Below are 18,798 nucleotides of genomic sequence, written 5' to 3' on the forward strand. Positions count from 1 at the left end.
ACTTAAGTGTCTGAATTTTTTTGAAAAGACTTAAGTGTCTGAATTTAATTGAAAACTTAAAATATTGCATCTACACATTAGTTTTTTTTTTTTAAAAACTAATCACTAACATGTGCGATGCACGAGATAGTTAAATAAAATTATAATTAACCAACCTCACGTTAAAAAAAAAAAAGGCTAAAAGAATTATTGAGAGACTGATTTGCCCACCAAGAATTTAAAAGAAAAAAAGATTGAAAAAGAAAAAGATTGTGTAACGTTGGAAACTAAAGCAACATTAAAGACAATAGGGAAACTATTTGCAAAGAGGATTGCAACCTTTGTATGTTTACTTGGCTCAAGGCCAAAATTCAAATTCAATTTTGCAAAAAAAAAAAAAAAAAAAAAAAAAAAAAACAGCCTCACTACACAAATCCACTTTTTGCTCTAATTTATTTAACAAATCATACACCATCAATAATTCAATAAACACTATTGCTAAATCTGCTATTTACTGAAACAAACTTGATGTAAAGCCAAACATTGGGCTTTCAAGGGGTTCAACAAATACATTTTTAGCATTTTGAAAAGATGATTGACAATAGCTTTTGGAACTTGAACATTTGTTTTTATAAAGAATATGCACAAATTGTGAATGGTTTTCATGTATATAGCTAATTTAAAAAGAAAAAAAAAGTGTGCACAATCAAATTATTATTAAGTAATTGTTTGTATTTATCTCAAAAGTCATACCCTTGTATAAATACATTAACTATTTTATATATACATATATATTATCGCCTATTATATACTATATTAGATTATATATAACATTCTTTCTCTCAACAACACGGTAAAACTTTCAAAAAAAAAAATACGGTAAAACTTTAAACTTTTTTTTTGATACTAGACAGAGCTTACAACACAAAATTTGGAGTTTGTCTTGCTATCATATTAGCAAGTTCCTTGCATTCAGTTAGTACATAGTCTGAAGTTAAAAAAAAAAACACGGTAAGACTTCAAACTTGACAGCCACAAATTTTATTTTTATTTTTTTAATGAAATCAATAGATAGCCACACGTTTAGAAGTCAAGGAACTTAAATTGTTGAAGTAGAGCAATAAGTTTATACAGCACACAGTTTCTCAAATGTCAAAAGAAAGACAACAAAAGCAGTAAACCACTTAACAGTAACTAAACAAAGTGCGAGAGAGATATATACCAATGGTGGTGCGAGTGTAGAAATATATATATATATATATATATATATATTTCTTAGTCAACGAACAATGGTGGCTATGTCATGGATGGGAAAGATGGAAGAAAATTGGGGAGGGTGTTTGGGGTTTTATATATAATAATAATAATAATAATAATAAAAACAGAACACTAGAGCAGAACATATATTTTTATATTTTTATTCGGGGTTGTTATTATTTGCTTATTTGTCTATCTATCTTATAAAAGAAGATTCTCCTTTTGTGGTTGGGTTTGAAGTCTTTGGACTTTTAAGTGAAGGCCTACTAGTACGGACCAATGTTTCATATATGGTCATGTTAGATTTTTTTATTTTTTATTTTTTTTATTTACTTTATAAACTTTGGATACTTTATAAGAGGAAAAAAAAAGTGGCAGGAGATTAGCGGAGCATAAAATGGAACACCTTATTATTCTAAGGAAAGAAGATTCCTAGCTAATTAGGCAATAAGCATTGCCATATACACGTTTTTCCTTGAGACTTTTATAAGAAAGTTTGATAGGTAGGGGGCATTAGGTTATTTCGACGATGATTTTTACCAAGAATATGATTTTCCATTATTTGACAACTAGATAAAATAATGAGCAGTTCAGATTTTTTAAAGAATGAGGAGCATGATTTTGTATATTGGAGAATATGGTACTAGTGTTGTGTTGTGTTACCAATCATTTTTTTAAATGCATGGTAATAACCAACTCAGATTCAAATTTAATCATACATTTTATAGTATAGTTGTCCCAATTATTGAGTTTCCAAATTTGCTAAATGTTTTCAAAGGAAATATGGATGGTTGAGATCTAATGCAAGTTTTTGGATTTTAGCATTTTTTACCTCATAAGCAAAAGCACCAAATTTGCTAAGTGCTAACATAGTCTATTATGGTGATTGAAATGTGAACTAGTCACAACAATGACAACTTGATTTTAAGTTTGTTTTACTAGATTTCTTTCCTCATACAATCTGAATTTGAGTGGTGTTTGTCAATCCCCCTAATTAAATAACCCATCACTCTTTGGATAACTTGTATACAAATCTTATTTTATTTTTATTTCAGCCCCAATATCTTCAAAACATAGTTTGGAGTAAATTGGTTTTGAGTGAAATAGAAAGCCCTTGCCTAATATATTAAAAAACTAATGAGTTGGGTTTTCAATAATTTTATATAGCAATTACATTCAACTTTGTAAATTGAGTTGCAAACTTGCATTGTCCTCTTTTTTTAGGATTTCTTCATGTTGAATTGTACAACAATCAGATACTATGGGGACAGAGGACCAAAACGCCAAAAAAGAATGGAGCCGCAAACTATATCTTCCATGCAATATATATGTGGACCACATTGGCATGCCTTCTTGTACATTTGGATGCAACTTGTCTCCTAACCTTAGCCTTCATGTTCTGACCAACCCTAAAATTCATGGTTGTCATCATTTGTTCAATGACAAAGACATTTTTTTTTCTTTTCATTTTTTGGGTTTGAGAGTTTAGACAGACTAATTCCAATTCCAAAACAAGCTCATCACTGATCACCACGTTTTCCAATTATCAGCCACAGGCAACAATTCTATTTGTCTGGGCTTGCAGCCTCAAGTGGGTTTGTACTTTGTATGTGGATGTTTATAGCCATTTTTATGTTAGTTTTTGGTGCTAAATTGTCATATTGTTAAAACAAAAAGAGGGAGGGACTAGCCCAGCTCTATCATCCCCTAATTGGGCTCAACCCAATTACAACTATAAGTCCGTTTTAGCAAGATTAACCCTACGTTTGTTTGGAAGAATTTTAGGGAGGACGGATAATTTAAGAGAGAAAAGTGGGGAGAAATAAATTTTAATAGATGTTTGGTTGGGAAGGGAGGTGAAAAAAAGCTGGAGAAAATTAAGGTGGAGAATCTAATTTGCTTGATTGGCAAAAATGCTTATGCACTTGCACATGGATTCTATCTCATTTTTATTTTATTTTATTTTTTAACTTTTGCTTTCCTTGGCAGCGTTGACTCTTTTTTTTATTTTATTTTTTATTTTTTATGTGACGTTGCTTCTTACTTTTCTTCTTTTTTTTTTCTTTTTTCTTTTGATTTCTTGGGGACCATGGGCGTAATAGTGCTTTGTTTTGTATTGCTTTGTTTTATTTATTTTAACTAGATGTGATTTTTTTTCTAGACATGATTTTTATTTTTTTTAATAAATTTGGGTGATTGCTTTTTTTTTTTTTTTTTTTTTTTTTTTTTTTTTTGTGTGTGTGTGTGGGGTTTTGTTTGTCACTTTTTTGTTTTAATTGGACATAATTTTTAAAAAGGGTATATGAGTAAATTTATACAAACTCACTTTTTCCATTCCTCTATTCTTTCACTCCCAAACAAACAAAAATGAGGGAAATTAAAATCTTTTCTATCCCTCTCACTTTTTTTTATCATTCCATAATTTTCTATTTTCCCACTTTTTCAGCTCTCCAACCGAACGGACTAAGGGTCACAAAATTACAATCTCTAAACACAAGTCTACTATCAAAACAATAAGGTGAAACAAATTGTGTCGACTCATGGAATTGATAGACCATGAGAAAGGGTAATCCAAATTCTTCAAGGAATCTACCACAGTGAGTGAGTCGCCTTTAACAATGACCTTTTCAACTCTAGCAGGCGTGCGCGCGCACACAACAAATCACTGCTAATATGACTTTCATCTTACTGAACAACTGCATCAAAGTTGAACTTAACCCAACCTGAAGGAGGGGGAAAACAACTTCCATGCTCTTTATCAGCCTTGAGAGATTCTTTCCAAGCCCTTTTATGCTCAAGTCTGGGAAAAATATACCCAAGCAACCAACTAACCAATTCACCTGTCTACGAGTCTCTTATGAGGAAAGTAATGAAGTTTGCTTGAGCCTAAGGATGAAAAAAAAGGAGGCAAAAACTAGCAAACCACAGAGGGCAGTGTTCCAACATTTTCTTCTAAGGCAAACATTCATCATACTGTGCAATTGCTATTATCTAATGCTAAGAAGATAGAATCCATATCTCCTTTGAACATCAACCAGAAATTTGTCCCTATCTACTAAGATTTTGTAATTGGTGCGCATCAGAAGGAAAACGCTTTTCTTAATCTAGTATGTACAGGCAGAGTCGCATGGATGATTCACGTTTTACAGGTGCCAATATATTTACAGCCAATAACTGGCATTGGAAAATTACAGCAGCCTTGGTTGGCTAAGATCAAGTACCAAGCCTATCCCCACAAAGGATTAAAGAACTGTCAGAAGACAAAGATGCTAAAGAAGATTAGTTTAAACACCATACTTGTTTGTCAATTTGCAAATTTTAAAATGCAAATTGAATCTGAAACCTGAATCAAATGCAACTGCATCATGAACTCAATCTGTGCTCCAAAAGAAAAGGGCCATCAAAAATAGATATAGAAGGAAGGACAATCTTAACAACCATATCACCAAAATGATGGCTACCTTATTTATCTGAGATAATATATATATATATATATAATGATTATGAGAGAGAGAGAGAGAGAGAGAGAGAGAGAGAGAGTATGAACTAGAAGTGGAAGTTTATGTATCAATTTCTTAGTCATTACAAAGCATTTGTTCAGATTTGCAAACATTGAGATCCCCTTGGTCTCCAAGAAAGTACATAAATGGGGCTGACCATATATTTCATCTGATATTGATGTCACATAATCACATCTAATCAGCTAACTAATGTAGGCATCAAGAATGAAGTTCTGTATAGTATTTCTTTACCATAAGTTGCAGAACTTTGTATGGTCACCATAAATTAGGACCCAACATTGTAAAATACTTTTGTCATTCCCTTCTTTGACCGAATTTGAGAAACCTGGAAAATAAATAATGTATAAAGTCAGTGAAAGCATATTAATAGAACATGGTGTAACCAGACAAATAAGACCTCAATAAACATGGTTTATTCATCCATGTTTGGGAAAATGACTTGAATACATGTCAATCATTTTATAAGCTCTGCAATACTACAAAGAGAATGCTTGATTAAAGTGAACAAAATCCTTATAAATACAGACACCCACTTGCTCAGTCAAGTTATTGGATCAGGTAATTGCAGGAACTGGAAGTTTGCCAAGTACATCAATGGATGCAATGGACATCCCAATTCTGGCACTCGAAGATGATTATCCATTAGCAAGGTTTACGTATTAATATTGAGCAAAATTTGCTCACTGATCCATATCTCAGACATCGCATTACATGCAAGGCATGAGCAACTAGTGAACAAATTTTTCTTAGTGACAGAATAAGAAAGCAATTATTTTATATTTGGCTAATGAATTCCATTACAGTTGCTAAGATGATAAGAGTCAAGTTACAAACATCCAAAATCTTAATTTTTTACAATTTGAACATCTAATATCCACATGGGATGCCTAACCAAATGTATTAGTAGACTAGTAGTAGTGTAGAATTGGAGACCATTGTGTCAGCACCTAAGATGCACAGGTACTGGTACGATATGTTGGGGATACATGTATTAATTACTTATTAAATATATTTTATTTATATTTTTTATATATAGTTAAGCATTTATGTTACATATATTGTTAAGTATATATCAATTTAAGAGCAATAATGGATAATAAAGTGAATCAATGGCCACTAAATGATGTCTATAATACAAACCAAGATCCAAAAGAGTATATAAAAAATATAAATAGATAAGTTTTCTGTTCAACATTGAAACCAATATATAAAAAATATAATAAAAATTCTTACAAGTTTGGGCTATCTCACATTATTGGGGGTTGGGTTACTAGTTACAACAGTATCCAAGCTGTATCACAGGCACGTCCTAGACATATTACGTATCTTAGAGGTATTTGGTATGATATCGGTACAATATGTATCAGATACGGGTACATAAGCAAAAGTGGAGTATCTGTGCATCCTAGGTCAGCACCTTGTGTCTTATGGGATAATGATGCTTAAGTATTTACATAGGCAAAACTAAATCTCAGATCACAACAAATTCATGCAATTATTTGATTAGTAAAATGATCTGAATGCTACAACAGCAGGAAAGTCCATGAACTCAAAGGTGGAATTATCAAACATAACAAAATTAAAAATGCAAAACTGAAGCCATCAACTAGGCAGATGAACCCCTGTGCTTCTAATATGTTATTGCTGATCTTGAACAGTGTCTAAATAAGGGTAAATTCACTATATCACATTCTCTTTTATAGCATGACATGTTTGGAATAGGTTATGATCACAGCTAGTAAATTCACTATATCACATTCTCTTTTATAGCATGGCATGTTTGGAATAGTTTATGATCACAGCTATAGAAATATCCGATAAGACATCATCAGAAAAAGTGAACATGAAAGGAAGAGATGAGTCCCACGACAAATTGATTCAGTACCTTTAAAATCCCGATTTCAGAAATATCAGAAACATGAGTCCCACCACAGGGGCCACCAGGACTGTTTCCTAACTTCACAATACGAGGTGTGCTGCCCTGCAAGAGATGCAAAAATAAGCTGCACTTACTATTTAAGAAATTGTAACAGTAAAGTGAAACAACCTCTATGACCTCATGAAGAAAACCAGCCTAATATAAGGCCTGAGAATCTGAGATTAGATGACATGGTTTTCTTCAAGAAAATGTGTATGGCCTAGCCACTTTTAATGCTAACACGCAGACACATCAGGGATGCACTCTGTACTAGAGATCTTACAACCTACTGTAACTAAATTGAAGTCAGACATGATATTTGTATGTACAAAACTATAGAGCTAATTGACCATCTAGCAAAAGCAAAAAACCATCATATGGACAACAGGCATATAGTTATGCATGCTTGTCCCCCATGTGGATAGAACCCCAGAAAAATATGTGCAGAGAAATAAATTAAGTAAATGTACTAATCCACCACATTCTTTATAGGGTACTGATAGTGATTGCAGTGATCTCTTTTTCTCTCTTACAACATCCTCACATTGACCTCAAAAGAAAAATTCGACAAACCATATTCATAGCCCCCAAAAGTCATATTTCTTCCAAAACCAAAGGCATTGACATAGGACATAGGGCAACTTATACAGTATACTCAGCAAAGAAAAGCAGAATTGGAAAACTAATTGTTTGCATATTGATTTTTCACAGCCTGACCTTGGGAATATAATCTGGAAGGGATCCTCCACATTGCTCAGAAGCTTCTTCATATGGTAGTATAGCGACAGAAACCTAAATCAATGTGATAAAAGAATTTCAGAAATTAAATGCTATACAAGGCAAGTAAATTTACAAATAAAAAAACTTACTTTCCCTCCTTCAGATATTAATGCATTAGCTTCCAGCTCTATATCCTTTTGTTTACCTTGCATCTCATTTTGTGGAACTGTACCTTTATACTCAACAAAAGGCCTGGCAAAAAGTGCAACATTAAATGCTAATTCCAAGGAAAATTATTCTGAAACAAAGACAACATCTTTACAACACAACTATGTTAATATAGAAAATAAATGGTAGGTACACATAGCTAGTCGAGCTTAAGTTTGCTTGGTTATTCCCTCCTACAGTGTTTTCACTAACTGAACGACAAAGTATTTGGACATATGTCCAAGTACTTTTGACAACGTAGTCTCAAAACTATTAGTCAGTGGAAGCATCAGATAAAAATATTTATTAAAAAAAAAAAAAACACATATCTAATGTCCTTTGAAGCTTTTAACATGATTAGTTCTTGTCATGGGAAACTTGTTTTTTGATCTAAGTCTGTTTTCATTGGAAACATGGAATATATACAAAAAATACAGGTCAAAACCATACCCATCAGGGAAATGGTATCCTTTGGTTGGCTCTATATGACCCAATCCCACTTTTTGCAAGCATGCGTCAATCAAATGCCCAGCTGAGTGTAACCTGCACAAGATAGAGACAAAAAGCTTAAAGATCAGAAAGGGTATGATTTTTTTTTTTTCTCTCTGAAAATCTAATAGTGACATATAAATGACCAAACATTCAAGTTTGTTTCAATAAATACCACGTTTCTGAAAATACAAAGATCAAAACATTACAGTTATGTATAGACAGACTTTTCAGTAAGATCCAATGATAACTGTAGGTCAAAATTCAAGTCATTTTTCAATCCTAAATTACTTAATGCACCTAGCAAATAGTATCATAAATAATCTCATAGAGATATAACGAACTATCAAAAACATCTTCTCAGATATACCAACATGATTGTCTCGATATCTAGCATTTTGAAATTAGTAAAACAAAAAGCTTCATAATGTTAAAAAAAAAAAAAGTGACAATTATCTGACATATTATATAATCCTTAAGTAGAATCAACAATAATACAATTAATTCAAATTTATATTCCACTTAATCCCATTTTTTTGAATGTTTTATAATACCTGGAATTTAGCTTACGCCTTGACTCATCCACATATAATAAAGCTTCCTTCCCTTTTTCAAGCTTTGACTCCAATTCCCCGTCAGGATTCTCAACGAACCCGTAATGAAAAACCTATTAAATTTCAATTACAGAACAAATCAAAATTAATTCATTTAAAAAAGGCTTAAACATTTCATCGTCCCTGAGATAGCCCAAGATTTGATTTTAATGGTCTTAAGTTCATTCTTGAAAAAAACTCAATGAAAAGTATCAAATTTGTTCTTATGTTCCATTCTATTAAGGAAATAAAACAAAATGCTAATGTGGCACGTTAACATGTTAAAAAAGTGACCTCAAATAAATTTAATAGTTGAAAAATATTGACACGGTTACAAAGTCCATAATATCCTATCTATTCATTTTGAATCGGGAGGATTAGATTTTACCACCTTATCAATAATTTCACTAGACGCCAAGAAAGACGATAATCAATGTTTCTTTAAATTGTTTATGATGTGATAAAATCTAATCCACTCATTTCAAAATGCATGAATTGGATTTTAAGAACTTTACAATGGAGTTACCTTAAAAACTCTTAAAAGATCTAAATTCAACTAAGCATTAAGTTCTGCCTGGCAGCCTACATCAACTGCATAAAATTCTTGAGCAATTACATCTTTACTATATAGAACTTCCGTTTGGATTGAACTTATTGTTGCTGAAATTGAAAACTGAAAACTTAAAACATAGTAGTAAAATAATTTTTAAATGTGTAAATAGTGTCGTGGGATCCATTTTTAATATTTTTTAATCTATAAACAGTTTTGCTACAGTTATGAACAGTATGTAAACAGTAACAGAACGGTATATGAACAGTAAAAATGTCTTCTGAACAGTAAAATTACTGTTCATGCACAAAAAAAAAAAGAGAGACGTAGACGTAGGATTAGGTTGAATCCAAACGCCCTCTAGGTGTTACAACAATAGTAGCTAACCCTAGGCTTGCACTACACTTACAAGTTAGGAACTTAGGACTAGGATTACTTTACTTTCAACATATACTTTTCAATTTTCCGAAAAAATAAGAAAGAAAATATTGTTATTTTTTAATGGCAAATGTTAACTGATGCTCAAAGACGTTAATTTATGAACTATTTTAAGAAGCTTTAATGGAAAAAGAAAAAATCAATTAATTTTTTACTACTGATTTTTTATTTTTCATTGAAAATGGTGTAAAAACTTTTATGAACGGTTTATTAACAAGAAGAGGACCATTTTTTTTTTTTAATATAAGGATGAAAATCGACCTTAGAATAAATTTCAATAATAAAAATAATTTAAACAAAGAGCTTATTTTGCAATCATAAAACAATTATTAAATGATTGAGGGAAAAAAAAAAGGGATTGAATTTGTTGTTGTTGTTGTTAGGTTTGAACTTACAATTCCGTCTTTGGAGCGAACATCTTGAACAATGAATTTACAATCGGAATCGGCAAATTGGATGAAGCCAGTGTCAGCAGGTTGACCACCACCTTGTGGGTAAAAGATCGTTGACTCTAATATCAAAGCGTCTCGACCATCTTCTTCGCCCTTCAATTTTTATTTTATTTAAATTGTGAAAATTTGTATATAAGGCTGTGTTTGGGAAGCTAAGAAGGAAAAAAAAAAAAAAGTGAAGACTGACCTTGATGAAGGAGAGGAGTGTGGTGTTGGAATGAAGTTTGGACATGTCGTCGAAGTAATCCAGCTTCGTCGCACTCACATCCATGGCTGAGACTGAGAGTTCAAAACTGCTTTTTCTTTCGATAAAGGAATTTATGTGTTTACTGTTTTGAGAAGCCGTTTCTTAATTGTGTTTTTTTGTTGTTGAATTGGAGGGGCAAGCCTCCACTTATATACTAGCTATTATTTGTAACGGTCAAATTCGCGGACTATTTGAAAAGAGTGAAAGTGATAGGCGCACTATGAACAGAGAAATGGTAAGTAACAAAACATTTTCACGGCAATTTCCCATTAAATTCTAGGTTAAGTTATAATTTCAATGACAGACCTGGGAGAAATGCTATGTGCAGTGAAGTTTTCACAACATTTTCACAACAAATAATTTATTTTGATTTTTGAGATTTCCCTAAACCCAGATTAGAACCTTTAACAATAATCACGTTAAATTTGTTGTGAAAAATTGAAAATGTTATGATAGCATTATTCTTGCGAATGAGAAAGTTTAAAGACGAAATATTTCACACCTCCTACACATGGTGTGGCTTGATAGTAAGAGTTCCCGTTCTACACTTAAAGAGGAGTAACGATAGCCCTAGTAAGGCTCGTGTGGTACACGTGGTATTACTCATTACCGTTACGTGGCGTGGGATCGATGAGCCCACATTGGACCCCTTTTTTTATTTAGCAAAAAAAAAAAAATTCACACCTGCAAATTGTTTTTTGTGAAAGATACTGGGTTCGCACGTAAATAGGCCCAAACAATATGATTTGTAGAGCGTGGGTGTAAAGAACTAGGTTAACTTTTGTATAATAAAAAGATTCACCCTCACGTATATTGAAGGCCTAGAGCTGGCACAATGATCGTTTTCTTTGGTAATCGATACAGTTCTTTTTCTCTTTTTGTTCTTCTTCTTTTGTCTCTGTTTTCTTTCTCTCTATTTTTTCCCGATCCTCCCTTGCATGTTCTTCTTTCAGTTTATATACTACCCTTTGTGTTCCATCCTCACCACACACGTGTAGGTTGGGTTCGGAGGATTTCTTTCTGTCCCATCTAGCACCTCCTGGAACTTCCTATGGGCAACTGTAAAGCTGTCTCCTTACTGTTCAGGTATCACCTCCACATTAATGCGGCCAGAAAGTTGGTTGAGAGGTCATTAATGCGGAGGCAGTTGTAGTTATAGATATTTGTTGGTCTTTTCCCTTTTACCCTTGGTCTGTTATCCTATCTTCAGTGGTGACGTAATTCTAAGGTCCGGTTGCAACAAGACCGTGTCCTGATCGTCCTCGGACGCATACTGCCGAGGAGTATGGCGTCCTCGGACGAATACAGAACTCTACCCTCGTGATATTGACTACCACCCCCCTTAGTAATTGCCTTATGACCTGACTTAGCCTCCTCGGACGGATATGCATCTTCGAATGGGTCACAGGCCCAACGATCCTGACCTTAATGGGCCTATTGATCGAATGACCCCCACATAATGTAAGTAGAATAAGTAAAAATTTATCAACTTAACTAAATTTTTTTGTGAATGTAGGATTGTTCTAATATGAATAGTGGATGAAATTAATACCTCATAATTCTTTAAATAAAAGTAACAAATTAAATTTGAGATTTCAAGAAGTGATAAACAAAGTCTAGAGTTTCAACAAGGAATTTTTGTGTTTTACTGTTTGAGAAGCCGTTTCCTAATTGTTTTTGTTGAATTGGAGGGGCAAGCCTACACTTATATACTAGCTATTATTTGTAATGGTCAAATTCGCGGGCTGTTTGAAAAGAGTGAAAGCGATAGGCGCACTATGAACAGAGAAATGGTAAGTAACACAACATTTTCACGGCAATTTCCCATTAAATTCTAGGTTAAGTTATAATTTCAATGATAGACATGGGAGAAATGCAATGTGCGGTGAAGTTTTCGCAACACTTTCACAACAAATAATTTATTTTGATTTTTGAGATTTCCCTAAACCCAGATTAGAATCTTTAACAATAATCACGTTAGATTTGTTGTGAAAAATTGAAAATGTTACAATATAGCATTACTCATGAGAATGAGAAAGTCTAAAGGCAAAATATTTCACACTTACTTACGTGGCAAAATGTTTTTAGTAATTTGTGAAATATAATGTCAGTAGAATAAGTAAAAATTTATTAACTCAACTAAATTTTTTGTGAATGTAGCATTGTTCCAATATGAATAGCAGATGAAAATTAATACCTAATAATTCCTTAAAAAAAGTAACAAATTAAATTTGAGATTTCAAGAAGTGATAAATAAAGTCTAAAGTTTCAAAAAGGAATTTTTGTGTTTTACTGTTTGAGAAGCCGTTTCCTAATTGTTTTTGTTGAATTGGAGGGGGAAGCCTACATTTATATACTAGCTATTATTTGTAATGGTCAAATCCGCGGGTTGTTCAAAAAAGAGTGGAAGTGATAGGCACTGGCCGTGGGGGGTGGGGGCCGAAGGGGGCTTCCTTGGGTTTTGAAAAAAAAAACCCTCCTTCTTGTATTTTCTACGAAAAATAAAAATTTTATATTAGTTTCTGCACATAAACACCCCCCCCCCCCAAGAAAATAGTCTGGTTTCACCATTGGCGATAGACACACCATGAATAGAGAAATGGTAAGTAACACAAACATTTTCATGTCAATTTCCCATTAAATCTTAGGTTTAAGTTATAATTTCAATGATAGACCCGGGAGAAATGCTATGTGCGGTGAAGTTTTCGCAACACTTTCACAACAAATCATTTATTTCGGTTTTTGAGATTTCTCTAGACCAAGATTAGAACCTTTAACAATAACCACATTGGATTTGTTGTGAAAAATTGAAAATGTTACGATATAGCATTACTCATGCGAATGAGAAAGTCTAAAGACAAAATATTTCTCACCTACTTACATGCAAATTGTTTTTAGTAATTTATGAAATATAATGTCAGTAGAATAAGTAAAAATTTATCAATTCAACTAAATTTTTTGTGAATGTAACATTGTTCCAATATGAATAGATGAAAATTTATACCTAATAAATTTTTTTTAAAAAATTAACAAATTAAATTTGAGATTTCAAGAAGTGATAAATAAAGTCTAAAGTTTCAAAAAGTATAAAGTTTAATTTAAAATCACTTCCATAAAAAACCAAAAAATAAAAAATCTGTGTGAATGTAATAGGTTCACTAAATAAAAACGTGGTCAGTCACGTCACGTGAATTGGGCCTAGATAGTCAAAACCCACAACTCAGAAAGATATAGGAAATTGCACCCAAAGTTTCCAACATTGCATCGGAATTGGATTTCAGTAAGATATAGGAAATTCAATTTTAGCTAGGAATTCTAAATCGGTTTAAAGAAAACTATACTCTATACTATCATAAATAAACTTGGTTTAGGTCCAGTGCACTAATGCACTGGATCTGGTTAGATGGTGACACGTGTCTAAAAGTGGACACATGTCATTATTTCAACGGATTTTAGATACATGTCATCATTTCAATGGGTCTAGTATTACTGAACATTAGATCTAAACCTAACCTATCGTAAATCATCAACACTGTCCTCATAATTATTATTATTATTGTTATTATTTTTTTATAAACACATGGGCTTGATCTTGATCAATAAAGTTTGATGAAACTTTCTAAGTGGAAACTGAAGCAGAATTAGATAAATTGTATAAGCCACAGCAATTGATAAACAACGTCTGATGGAAGCTACATATTTGCTTGCTAATCTGATGGAATCTATTTATTTTGAGTGCTAGTTTAGAGATACATTCATACAAATAAATTAATTTGAATTAGGATTAGTTGGGTTATGAATTAGTTTTATTGATAGATGAAATTAGTAATCATAATTTTTTTTTTGATAAGATTAGTAATCAAAATTTATTAACTGTAGTCTGAACTTTCTCGAAATAGATAATTTATCAATTTAGAGGTTTTAATTCCATCACAGCATCCAAGGTAAAATAAATTCAATTTTGAGGCCCACAATATTATTTAGATAAGAATTATGCTATGCAACAAGATTGTCACAAGAAAGCACTTCTCTATTATTTATGCCAATAACTTTGTAAACCCAAATAGAGGCTGGCACAACTTTGTAACCCAAATAGGCCTTAGGAACAATCAAATTATGACAAAAATCAACTTATCACAAAAAGGAAAATCATCCACCCAACCCCACAATCACTTGAAGATCCACAGGACATCCAATGCTTTAAACAGAATATGCAAGGCAAAACACATGCAACCAAATAACAATGAAAGACCTCTACTAGCTGGTATGAATCAAACATGTACCGGTAACAGAAAAATTAGCCATTACAATCAAAAATCTTGAAAAGAAACCTCAAAAACTAAAATAAATGCACGTCACAATTTAAACACCATCTCAAAGCAACTACCTTCTTCTTCTTCTTCTTCTTCTTATTATTATTATTATTATTTTTTTAATGACGTGGAACCACACCAAGTAGGCCAATTTGGACCAACTCTTGAGGAGTAAACTATGGATACATGGACCCATCCACCAAAATCGTGTATCTAGTAATTCTGGGGTGACTCCTAATGGGGATCAAACCCAAGATGTCTTGGCTTACAACTCAGACCAAGCCTCCAAGGCTCCAACCATTAGACTGCACCCTAACGAGTTCAAAGAAACTGCCTTATTGGCCACATTTAGCAATAGTTCAATAAGCAAATCGATATATGTGTAGAAAGAAATTTGACACATTAGCATAAATATTTTAATTGTTGAACAATCACATTAAAACAGCAACACATGGAAGAGCTAAAGCTAGTTGTAATATTTTGAATAAATGATTAAAAGTACTCAACATCAACAGACAACATTGTCTTTTTCTCTAAGCAAAATTTCACAAACAAAAGCAAACTTGAGTCTCCCCCTTTTTGATCTACTGTCTCTTGTTCTACTGTTGTCGGGCTTCGGCTTTCTTCTTTTGCCAGAGACGGTCCAGCCCACTGTCTGCATCTCCCTGTAAAGAAAACAAAAAGAACAAGTATAAACAGCCAAAACTATGAATTAAAAACTGAATAAAAAGCATTTCATGAAAGACTGAAGTATTCCTATCAATACACTTAACAATAAAATAAGTTATAATGCCTGAATTACAGTCCTACATAAATCCACAAGGTTTGATCAATTGTACATCTTTTTTCTTCCAATTTGCTTCGACTGAGTATCTACTGTGGATTTTAATGGGAGTCCTACCTTCATATTTAATTGATGAGGATGTAAATTTTAATAAGACCAAGTTACCCCACATTGTAAAATCTGAAAGAGCTCAATTTAGGATTCTAATGGTTCAACTACAGGATAGATTTAAGAAAGAAAACCTATAATCTTTCTTTTAAGAATAACCAAGAATATTAATAACAAAACTGCAGTCCTTGCTTCAACATTCAGAGTTATCAAACCCTACGATAGAGTCAAAGGAGGTTTCAATTTCAACAATCTTCAAACCATAGATCAACCAGAACTAACAGGAGGCCCCATTTGAGCTAAAGTTCATTGGATTGCACAATTCAAACACATGTCGTAGTGTTATCAGAACAACGCGGGTAAACCATATTAAACAGAAAGCCAGATCATTTATTCCTGTTAAGAATCTCAAAGAATCAAATTACAACCAATACCACTACAAGAACCATTCAACAAAACAAAAACAAGCAAATCAGTTCCAACACTCCTCTACTGCACATAAAATAAACTAAAATCAAAGCAGTTACACAAACTATTATCACAAAATGCTTTACAACAAGTACAAAAACTTTTAAAACCATAACAAACCTGAGCACGGACAAAACCGCAGAGAGCAAAGGTGGAGAAATGGCCGTTGTACACACCATTCTCATCCAAATGGCCTACATTGATCTGAACGGAGGCGTGGTCCTTAGCGGTAATCAGCCTGTTGGTGGCCGAGCTGCATTCATAATACTATTAGTTAGCTAAATCCCAATAACAAAACATAGTCCAAAAACCAATATGAAAACAAAATAGAATCATAATATATGATTAACTCAATGAAATTGAATACCATTTCCTAGGAATGTAAAGCTCAGTAATAACTCCCTCTTCGTTCTGCATGTTGGCTAGTACGTGTCAAGTGCTTCTTCAAACAACTTAGTAAATCTGAAGAAACAAAACCAAATTAAATCCAAGAAAAAAAAAACCCAATAACCAGTAAGTAAGAATCAGACCCAGAAATGAATAAAGATCCAAATTTCTGAATTTCAAATTGATTTTCTGCTTTAAGCAAATACCCACAAAAAAAAGAAAGAAAGAAACTTCAGGTTATTAATCCTCATGCACAATTTACACAGCATTTGAAGAGGTTTTTAATTTAAGCCAGAAATAACCAATAAGTAAGAAACTGACCCAGAAATAAAATAAGATCCAGAATTCTGAATTTCAAATTGACTTCTAATTTAAGCCAAAAAATACCCACAAGAAATAAAGAAAAAATAAATTCAAATTATTAACCTTCATAAACAATTTAGACGCATTTGAGGTGATTTTTCTCATCAAAATTAGAGGGTTTGAAATTTAAATTTCAAAGCAAAGACAATTTATGCTTATTTTTCTTAACAAATTAACACACTGATAGATCTAACACAGAGAGAGAGGGAGAGAGAGAGAGAGTACCAGAGGAGGCGAAGGAGCAAACGACGAGGGAGAGACTGAGAGAGGAGGCTAGGGTTTTTAAAGAACTAAACTTACTAAACCCTAAATTTGATTCAAAAGCCCACTTTGAATTATGGGCTTTTTTTGTGTGATGGGGAAAGTGAAGATTTATATGTATATGGGCTTTATTTAACCAAAACAATAAACTGTGACCATATACATGTGTGTTTGGGCTGAATAGTTTTCAAACAGAATATTTTACGGGCCTAAGTTCATTCAGTGGAGTTTCGATTTTTTTTTTTTTTTTTGGGTAGAGAATAGAGATGGAGTTTTGAAATCATTGTGAGTTTATTTAGCACTCTTGGAGTATCATAAGTATGTATTTTTCCCTTTCATATAACTGTAAGTTCTACTAATTAAATTTATGGTGAGACTCACAATTCATGTGAGAGGAGGAAATACATATTTATGGAACTCGGGTTTACGGATCTAAGTACACATTTTTACTTCTGAAGTATTCAATAATTTTCCATATTTTATGGGCCTAAGTTCCTTCTACTGTTTGGTTATTTGTGAGTTACAACGGCTCTGACCCTACTATTACCTAGCTGCAGAGGGTTATTATTATTATTTTGTTTATATCATTGATGTGTGCATTTGTTGCTGAGTAAGGAAAAAAAAATTTTATTTGAAGTTTTTAAAATGAATGAGTTGTTGGTTTTTGGGTAAAATTGGTTGCTCGAGTTTAATTTTTCTTAATTTTGCTATCAGTTTTTTTTTTAATATTTTGTTTTAGATTTTAGATCTATAATTTTTTTTTTATGGTCTTTAAAAGGAAGAAAATTGTAGAGTTATAAATTTTTTTACAAATTGCTAATGTAGTGAGTAATTATTAATAAATAAAAAGTAATGTTATAGAAAAACTATTTTACAATATTTTTGCAAATTGTTAATGTGGCAAACTTTTATTGATTCTCATCTGGGCTCACCACTAACACCACTTTTTTACTTACTAATAATTACCCACCAAATTAGTAGTTTGTAAAAAAAATTTTGGTTTTAGCATTCTTCTAAATAAAAAAAAAAAGTGATGTGAGGGTGGAAGCAAATGCGAACTAGTATTAATTTGCTATTTCAACAGTTTGTAAAAATGTTGTAGAAAAGTTTGTGATTGTAACATTACTCTTAACAGAATCTAGCAGTACTTTTAACCGAATCAATGATATTTTTAAGGGGACAAAGTGTAATTTTATAGAAAAAAATTACTAATTTATATATATATATATATATATATATATATATATAAACACTAGTATTTCTTAAAAAATGATTTGAGGGGACATTTGTCCCCCAAGGTTCAGGAGTACCTTTGTCTCTATGTGTGTACATGTATAAAATAAGCCTAAGAACACCACTTTTACCACAACTTGATAAAGTGGTTGAAGATAAGTAGGTAAAACAAGAAAACTAATATCATTTAGTTTAGGGATAGCTTAGAATTCTCTAGTAAATAATCCTAACATTGCATTCATTGTAAATTAACTAGTGCTTAATAGTAAAAGTGTAACAGTCTTTCTACTGTGAACTTAGACTGTTTGATTGATTCGTGTGAATCATTGCTTTTGTTCTCTTATTTTCTCTTTTTAATCTCTCAATTACTCAACAATTTTAACATCAAACATTTTATTGCTCATCATATAAATGGACACACTTTTACCAAAATGAAGTGGGCGAAAGCTGCGAAAAAAGGGCCAAACCAATTCACACAGAAAGTAAAAATCACACAATTACCAAGTCTAA

At 32.3% G+C, this 18,798-nt stretch overlaps 2 protein-coding genes across 2 annotated transcripts; both read right to left on the reverse strand.

The window, feature by feature from the left end:
• Positions 1-4,778: 4,778 nt before the first annotated feature.
• Positions 4,779-10,519, reverse strand: LOC115995299 (alanine--tRNA ligase). The gene is made up of 8 exons (XM_031119813.1): positions 10,312-10,519; positions 10,068-10,217; positions 8,646-8,758; positions 8,053-8,145; positions 7,545-7,647; positions 7,393-7,467; positions 6,643-6,738; positions 4,779-5,082 (listed from the first exon to the last, which is right to left on the reverse strand). Exons 1-8 carry the CDS (start codon positions 10,393-10,395, stop codon positions 5,023-5,025), a joined length of 774 nt encoding a protein of 257 aa, XP_030975673.1. The 5' UTR covers positions 10,396-10,519; the 3' UTR covers positions 4,779-5,022.
• Positions 10,520-15,065: 4,546 nt separating this feature from the next.
• Positions 15,066-17,123, reverse strand: LOC115993644 (40S ribosomal protein S21-2). The gene is made up of 4 exons (XM_031117591.1): positions 17,020-17,123; positions 16,412-16,506; positions 16,165-16,297; positions 15,066-15,349 (listed from the first exon to the last, which is right to left on the reverse strand). The coding sequence occupies exons 2-4, from the start codon at positions 16,459-16,461 to the stop codon at positions 15,284-15,286; spliced, it is 249 nt and encodes an 82-aa protein (XP_030973451.1). The 5' UTR covers positions 16,462-16,506; positions 17,020-17,123; the 3' UTR covers positions 15,066-15,283.
• Between the last annotated feature and the right edge of the window lie 1,675 nt (positions 17,124-18,798).

The sequence above is a fragment of the Quercus lobata genome, chromosome 6, assembly GCF_001633185.2.
Source record: "Quercus lobata isolate SW786 chromosome 6, ValleyOak3.0 Primary Assembly, whole genome shotgun sequence".
In the NCBI taxonomy this organism is placed as follows: Eukaryota; Viridiplantae; Streptophyta; class Magnoliopsida; order Fagales; family Fagaceae; genus Quercus; species Quercus lobata.